Source organism: Dysidea avara, chromosome 5 (genome assembly GCF_963678975.1).
Source record: "Dysidea avara chromosome 5, odDysAvar1.4, whole genome shotgun sequence".
Taxonomy (NCBI): domain Eukaryota; kingdom Metazoa; phylum Porifera; class Demospongiae; order Dictyoceratida; family Dysideidae; genus Dysidea; species Dysidea avara.
Genome location: NC_089276.1, coordinates 15,806,766 through 15,815,191, shown reverse-complemented (window position 1 = coordinate 15,815,191; position 8,426 = coordinate 15,806,766). Strand labels below are relative to the sequence as shown.

Here is an 8,426-nt window from a genome sequence, read left to right as displayed (position 1 = left end):
GCCAAACACATCACAGTATGTACAATGCATAAGTATGCAATGTACATACTGTGATGTGTTTGGCTGAAGCGACACCAAACAGTGAAAAAATCAAGCCTGTAGCCTTGGACATTATTGAGTTATGCTTGTCTAAAGGCATCAGTTAGGCAGTCAGTAGAAAATTCCACTGAATAATTTTAAAAAATGTAGCAACCTATTGGAAACGTTTCAAGTCATACTGAAGGCAATAATCAAGGCACCACAAAGGTATTGTGAGGCTGGTCTCTGGGCAATATTTTTTTGTGAGAAAGTGCAAACCTCCATGTGTTCCTGGGAAGGTACAAACACTGGAATGGACCACTGGAGTGGGCGTCTGGATTCAGTGGAATGAAGTGGTGGACTAGAATGGTGGAATGTTACAATAATTAGGTAATTTCACTTAGTGGTCACCTCTTTATAAGACCACCTCTTTATAAAGACCATTTAACTTTAATGTCTAAATTGTTGTTTTAGAGTGTACCCCCACCTAGGACAGTCTTATGAATTGTGTGCCACATGTTATGCCTAGAAAAATCAGATTGATGGATTTATGTAAAATACAACTATTCCCCCATACAACAGTTAACTGCACAAAAAAGACGTGTCCACGAAACTAAGCAACTAAAGGAGCTAATATCTGGTAAGGCCAAGAAATGAATGTTAATACTGGCAACTAACTATAATTTACAAAAATCAAGACACACGATAGTGTGTCGTGCGGCTCAAGAAGCCGGCGCGCCACGCCATGAGTATATTAACACGAATAAAGAAAACGCAATTTTCACACCTATGTAGCTCTGTGATCCCTTATCCGATTGGAACCACATTTGCTAGACACATGCCGCCCAGTTAGGGGAGTCTACATACCAAATTTGAAGAAAATCGCTACAGCCATTTCCGAGATACGAGCGAACAACATTCCGTTTTAATTTCTTCGTTTTTTTCTTCTTCATTTCGCACACTTAGCAAAATTCGCCATAAAACACGAATGCGTGCTCGGATTGGGCTGAAATTTGGCACACTTAAAGGGCCCATTAAGGCGGATCTCCGTACCAACTTTGGTAGGAATCCGATGAACATTCACGGAGTTATTACCGATTATTTGCGTAAAATAAGGTCGAGGTATGTCACGCCTACAGGGTAAACCCCTTTGAGGAATCAGTTGAAAATTGATATGTAGATGGAGCAACCATCGTAGGAGTGCCTTTTTGTGGTTTGAAAGGAATCGAGATAAAGACCATGGAGATATGACACAAAACCCAACCTGTGTCAAAATTACGCGATCGATTTTTATGAATAAAAAAATTATTAGTTTTCGTGTCTACCAGACAAACCGCTTAGAGCAACGAGCTGAAAATCTGTATGTAGCTGGAATAATCATCATAGAAAGTTCTTGCAGTAGTACAGAAGTATCGGATTACAAATTACTGAGTTATGATTCGAAAGGCAACTACGTGCAGCAAATGCGAGATCGAGATACTCTAATAGAACAGTCACCCTAATAAAGCATTCAGTTGCATGTATAATTTACTCTGTTATATTACATTGCAAGTTATTCTGTAGGGAATTCAGCTACAAACAAGTCACCCTGTAGTCAGATCAGCTAGAAGAAGGTACCTAATAGAGAGTTCATCTACAAAGAAGCCATCATGTAGAGAGTTCAGCTCAAATAAATCACCCTGTAGAGAATTCAGCTACAAACAAATTGCCCTGTAGAGAGATCAGCTAGAAGAAGTTACCTTGTAGAGAGTTCAGTTACAAAGAAACAATCATGCAAAGTTTTTAGCTGCAAACAAATCACCCAGTAGAAAGTTCCGATATGAACAGATCCACTATAGAGAGTTCAGTTAGAAACAAGTCATCCTGTAGAGAGATCAGCTAGAAGAAGTCACATTGTAGAGAGTTCAGTTACAAAGAAACAATCATGCAAAGAGTTTAGCTGCAAACAAATCACCCAGTAGAAAGTTCCGCTATGAACAGATCACACTGTAAAGAGTACAGTTAGAAACAAGTCATCCTGTAGATAGATCAGCTAGAAGAAGTCACTTTGTAGAGAGTTCGGCTACAAAGAAACCACCATGTAAGAGAGTTCAGTTGCAAACAAACCATTCTGTACAGACTTCAGCTACGAACAGATCACCCTGTAGAGAGATCAGCTAGAAACAAGTCATCCTGTAGAGAGTTCAGCTAGAAGAAGTTACATTGTAGAGAGTTCAGCTACAAAGAAATCACCATGTAAGAGAGTTCAGCTGCAAACAAATCACCTGTAGAGAGTTCAGCTAGGAACAAGTCACCCTGTACAGAGATCAGCTAGAAACAAGTCATCCTGTAGAGAGTTCAGCTAGAAGAAGTTACATTGTAGAGAGTTCAGCTACAAAGAAACTACCATGTACAGAGTTCAGCTGCAAACAAATTGCCCTGTACAGAATTCAGCTACAAACAAATCACCTTCTAGAAAGATCAGCTAGAAGAAGTTACCTTGTAGAGAGTTCAGCTAGAAACAAATCACCCTGTAGAGAGTTCAGCTAGAAACAAGTCGCCATGTAGAGAGTTCAGCTAGAAGAAGTTACATTGTAGAGAGTTCAGCTACAAAGAAACTACCATGTACAGAGTTCAGCTGCAAACAAATTGCCCTGTAGAGAGATCAGCTAGAAGAAGTTACATTGTAGAGAGTTCAGCTACAAAGAAACTACCATGTAGAGAGTTCAGCTGCAAACAAATTGCCCTGTAGAGAATTCAACTACAAACAAATCACCCTGTACAGAGTTCAGCTAGAAACAAGTCACCCTGTAGAGAGTTCAGCTAAAAGAAGTTACATTGTAGAGAGTTCAGCTACAAAGAAACTACCATGTAGAGAGTTTAGCTGCAAACAAATTGCCCTGTAGAGAATTCAGCTACAAACAAATCACCCTGTAGAAAGATCAGCTAGAAGAAGTTACCTTGTAGAGAATTCAGCTACAAACAAAATCACCCTGTAGAGAGTTCAGCTAGAAACAAGTTACACTGTAGAGAGATCAGCTAGAAACAAGTCACCCTGTAGAGAGTTCAGCTAGAAGAAGTTACATTGTAGAGAGTTCAGCTACAAAGAAACTACCATGTAGAGAGTTTAGCTGCAAACAAATTGCCCTGTAGAGAATTCAGGTACAAACAAATCACCCTGTAGAAAGATCAGCTAGAAGAAGTTACCTTGTAGAGAATTCAGCTACAAACAAATCACCCTGTAGAGAGTTCAGCTAGAAACAAGTTACACTGTAGAGAGATCAGCTAGAAACAAGTCACCCTGTAGAGAGTTCAGCTAGAAGAAGTTACATTGTAGAGAGTTCAGCTACAAAGAAACTACCATGTAGAGAGTTCAGCTGCAAACAAATTGCCCTGTAGAGAATTCAACTACAAACAAATCACCCTGTACAGATTTCAGCTAGAAACAAGTCACCCTGTAGAGAGTTCAGCTAGAAGAAGTTACATTGTAGAGAGTTCAGCTCAAAAGAAACTACCATGTAGAGAGTTCAGCTGCAAACAAATTGTCCTGTAGAAAATTCAGCTACAAACAAATCACCCTGTAGAAAGATCAACTAGAAGAAGTTACCTTGTAACAAACAAATCACCCTGTAGAGAGTTCAGCTAGAAACAAGTTACACTGTAGAGAGATCAGCTAGAAACAAGTCACCCTGTAGAGAGTTCAGCTAGAAGAAGTTACATTGTAGAGAGTTCAGCTACAAAGAAACTACCATGTACAGAGTTCAGCTGCAAACAAATTGCCCTGTGCAGAATTCAGCTACAAACAAATCACCCTGTAGAAAGATCAGCTAGAAGAAGTTACCTTGTAGAGAGTTCAGCTAGAAACAAATCACCCGGTAGAGAGTTCAGCTAGAAACAAGTCACCCTGTAGAGAGATTAGCTAGAAACAAGCCACCCGTAGAGAGTTCAGCAGTTTAGCTGCAAACAAATCACCCTGTAGAGAATTCAGCTACAAACAAATTACCCTGTAGAAAGATCAGCTAGAAGAAATTACCTTGTAGAGAGTTCAGCTACAAACAAATCACCCTGTAGAGAGTTCAGCTACAAACAAGCCATCCGGTAGAGAGATCAGCTAGAAGGATCACCTTGCAGAGAGGTCAGCTACAAAGAAATCACCCTGCTTCATCTTTTCATCTTCCTGTAGTAAAGAAAAAATGACAGGTTAAAATCCCTAAAGCCAGCCATAGGCCGGCTTTGGGATATACAAATACAAAAAGAAGTGAAATCTAATCAAAAACAGCCAAGCTGTAAAAAAAGAGTGCGGCCCTGAGAAAGGCTATGGTGAAAAAAGATGTGAAATCCAAGGTGGCGGCCAAGAAATGGCTGTGATGGTAGGTTAATGGTAAAAATTTTAATAACGACAATTCAGGTGAATTTTGTGCCAAGACCAAGCGGCACCAAATTCACCTGAATTGTTGTTATTAAAATTTTTACCATTAACCTACCATCACAGCCATTTCTTGGCCGCCACCTTGAATTTCACATCTTTTTTCACCATAGCCTTTCTCAGGGCCGCACTCTTTTTTTACAGTTTGGCTGTTTTGGATTAGATCTATATAACATTGATCCTTTATCATCGACTTGTGGAGTCTGACTGCAATTCCCTCTAATTGGCTAGTAAATTGGTACTGTTTTCAATAGTAATTGTAGAGGAAATAATGTGGCCAAATACTAGCCAATTAGAGTTACAGGGAATTAATTAGGAATGCAGCAAGACTGCACGAGTCAATGATAATATTTTATAACTTTACATTATAGTTAGTTGCTGGTAATAACATTCATTACTTAGCATCAACAGATATTAGCTCCTTTAGTTGTCAGTTACATTTAGTTTAATGGACATGTTGTTTTTGTACAGTCAAGCTGTTCTGCATGGGCTATTGCAGTATTACAAAGATATCATACACTCTGACTTTTCTAGGCACATGGCACACAGCTGATCAATAACCACTCTAAAATACCAAGATAGCAGCAATTTAAACATTAAAGTAAAACGGTCTCAAAAGGTGGTCTTTGTTAGAAGGTGGTCTTTATAAAGAGGTGATCACTAAGTGAAATTACCTAATTACCATTCCACCATTACATTCCATTCCACCATTCCATTCCACTGAATCCAAACGCCCCACTGGATGGTGCTTTTGGTTTTCATTTCCCAATGAATTAGAGAAACTTGTATATCATCAATAGCATACCAATTAATATGAAACGGATTATTCATTAAACTGAAAGCACCACGTATACATAGTTATACATACAACATTTTTGGGACATGTCACACTCACATTCACGTACGTATATACGTAGGAATGATGGAAACAAACGGACAGGTGTGTTGAAGAAATGTTAGCTATGCTAATGTTTAACAATACTAAAGTGTTAAAACTTAATTAGGAACCAAAAGCACTGTCAGTGTTTGTGTACTTTCCCATCCATGCCCATCAATAATTGGACAGAAGGAAATAAAATCAGCCTAGCAACATGAAAATATTAAGGTGAACATGAAGCCCTTCATACACACATGTATGTAATGTTTTTGAGTAGCTACAGTCTATTTAAGGGAGGTGGAACACTACTAAGTTGTTTTAGAGTTACATCAGCTCATATATTGCTGAACCCCATGCAGTTGTCACTGCTATGTCCGCACAATTAGGCATGATAGGTTATTAAAATCCAAAAATTGAGCACAACGCATTTGAGCGGTACTTAAAAAATCACCTATTATGCTTAACAAATCCCAAAATTATGTCACATTATATGATCAATAATTTGCTATATTAGACCACTTACATTGACGCTCAGGCTCAAATAGTTATGTTCTTTTAGCTGGTTGCTATAATAGAGTATTTCATTTTTATGTGACTGTTTTATTAGAGTAGTAATATTGTGTAATTGTTCAGTTAGAATTTCTGACTGCTCTATTAAAGTGCCTCAATCTTTTTTTAATGGTATTGTGCAATCTGCACATTTTCCTCCTGTTTAAGCTTTACAAAGCTAGCCAATTCCTATACACACCTATTATACCCAAAATTATTATTATTATTTGTTGTTGTTGTTACTGTGCAGAAATCACAAATGACTATAACGCACAGAGATAATTACTTAATTTATTTACAAAAAATATCCAGGGAAGGAAATTAACTATGTAGGGGGAGGGGGTTCCAAAGTTTAATCACAGAGGAGTTATGTCAGCATAATCGCTGCATCCCTATGCACAATATAGCAAAAGCTGTAGGCTCTATAGGCAATTCTGATATTGTACTTATGCATAAAATTTGCAACGGTTGAGTGGTTATATGAAAGCATGCAGAAATTAATGGTGGATGTGCATCTTGTTTGTCTGGTGATGTAGAACTATACAGACATAATAACTGTAGAAATGTGCAGTGTATAGCACACACACAAAAAAAACTCGTTACCTTTACATAGAATTAGTCCACCAGGATGACCATATCCTACTTCAGTAGCAAACCCATACACTATTGTTGTCATCAGAGCTGATGTATTAGTATGGATGACCTCAAACACACCCTCTGATATAGTCACTTTTGTAGCATATGCTTCAATGACATTGTTAACTTTAACTGGTACCCATTCCTGTGTGTCTAGTGACTTGTTCACTCCTCCTGATATCAAGTAGATCATGTCAGGTTGATAATATTGTGCCAGTACTATGACATTAACATAGTGATTGTAACCCGATTGTTGAGGATTTTGAATAGTGGAAGTACTAAACTGGTTAGTGTAGCGTGATACAGCTGGTATCATTGTCATCATTACATCACTCTTGGTATTATCATCATCTGGACCATGACTAAACTGTACAACAAAAATTTTATTGTTTGAGTGAATAGAACAGTACTCTTGATGAATGTATTTTCTTAATATAACACCTCCTGCATTGAGTGAGTAAGATGTCTTGGAGTTATTACAGTATATGTCAACTATAGTAGAAGTATTGGTTGCTAAAACTTTGATAGTATGTGATTTCCTGGTGGCCAATGGTGCAATATAAAACACTTTGCCCCAAAATGAGGTAGGTGGGATCTGTTCTACTATATGATCACACCATGAATCTGCTAGTTTCATGATTGCACACCGATGACCACTAAACACAGAAACTGGTTTATCTGTAGCAATTTTAGTTCCAGTCAAGTCTTCCAGTGATCTGATAAGAATTGTTTGTAACCAGTTGATTACAAATGTGTACTGAGTACCAGGAGTGAGGTCATAAGTGGTATCACTTACACGAACCTTTACAGATTGTGTGACTGTTAAATTCATCACTGTGCTATTTTCTATACCAACTATTAATATTGAACTTTGATGTCGATCACTGTCCCGTTGTGTAACACTTCTGGCTACCGATATCCCATAATACACACACTCTTCTGAACAATGCAGATTTGACCTTGGTAATGCAAGAAATGTGTCACTAGTAATAGACACATCATTCTGACCAAACACTGTTGTTGTACTACTATTGGTCATGATGTACACTCCTTTATTCTGATCATCAATTGATGACACCACAACATTGTTAGGAAGATTTATCACAACATTATTATCATTGGCTGCAATAATTCCTTTTTTGGAATATCCCAATCCTGGTATCTCAATTGAATAGAACACTGGCTGTGATTCACTCACTGCTATTGTAACTGATAATTTGACAGTATCATAGTTGACAAAATATCCCAAATAGAAATGAGTAACACCACTGCCTATCAATTAAATACATAAATACACAAGGGATAACACACTAGCACTGTAATTATTATTGTTATTTAAATTAAAATACACAGACCCATATGGGTAATACTACAGTATATAGTTACAAATAATTATAGGGAAAAAAATAATTAGGAATTTTAAGTTCAATTAGGGATCATACAAAAAAAAGTAGGGAAACAGGGGAGGTCTGCAGATATACTAGTGGACATTCAATCCCTACTACAGCCTATACCCATCAATGAATTAGGAATTAAATGTCCACTAGTGTATCTGCAGGTGTAGACAACCTCTTTTGTTACCCTACTGTTTTCTGTGACCTCTAATCGAACTTAAAATTCCTAACTTTTCCTTATACTTCTTTTGTTTACTTTTTTGTAACATTATTATGAATGGTGAACCTGTGTATACTGCATCAAAAGAAAGAATGGCACCAGGTTAACATTTCATCTTAACACGTGCTCCAACTATCAATTACTGACTCGAAAGTGAAATGGCCAATATGCTTTGCTTTCAGCTATGTTCAGCCCATTACACAGTGCTACAAATGAAAAATGGTAAGAGAAGTACCTCTGTAATCAATCCAGTCACCACAGAAATATGTAAAATTTCCGTTTACAAATGTAGGGAAGCCATCGAACTACTGTGAATCGACACCTTGG

General features: G+C 37.6%; 1 protein-coding gene across 1 annotated transcript in view; it reads right to left on the bottom strand.

Moving 5' to 3' along the window:
- Positions 1-8,426, bottom strand: part of LOC136256060 (hemicentin-1-like) — a 54,692-nt gene that overhangs the window by 24,637 nt on the left and 21,629 nt on the right. The window contains exon 2 of the mRNA XM_066048982.1: positions 6,453-7,757. Within this exon, the coding sequence (XP_065905054.1) occupies positions 6,453-7,757 (1,305 nt within the window). The remainder of the gene's footprint in view (positions 1-6,452; positions 7,758-8,426) is intronic.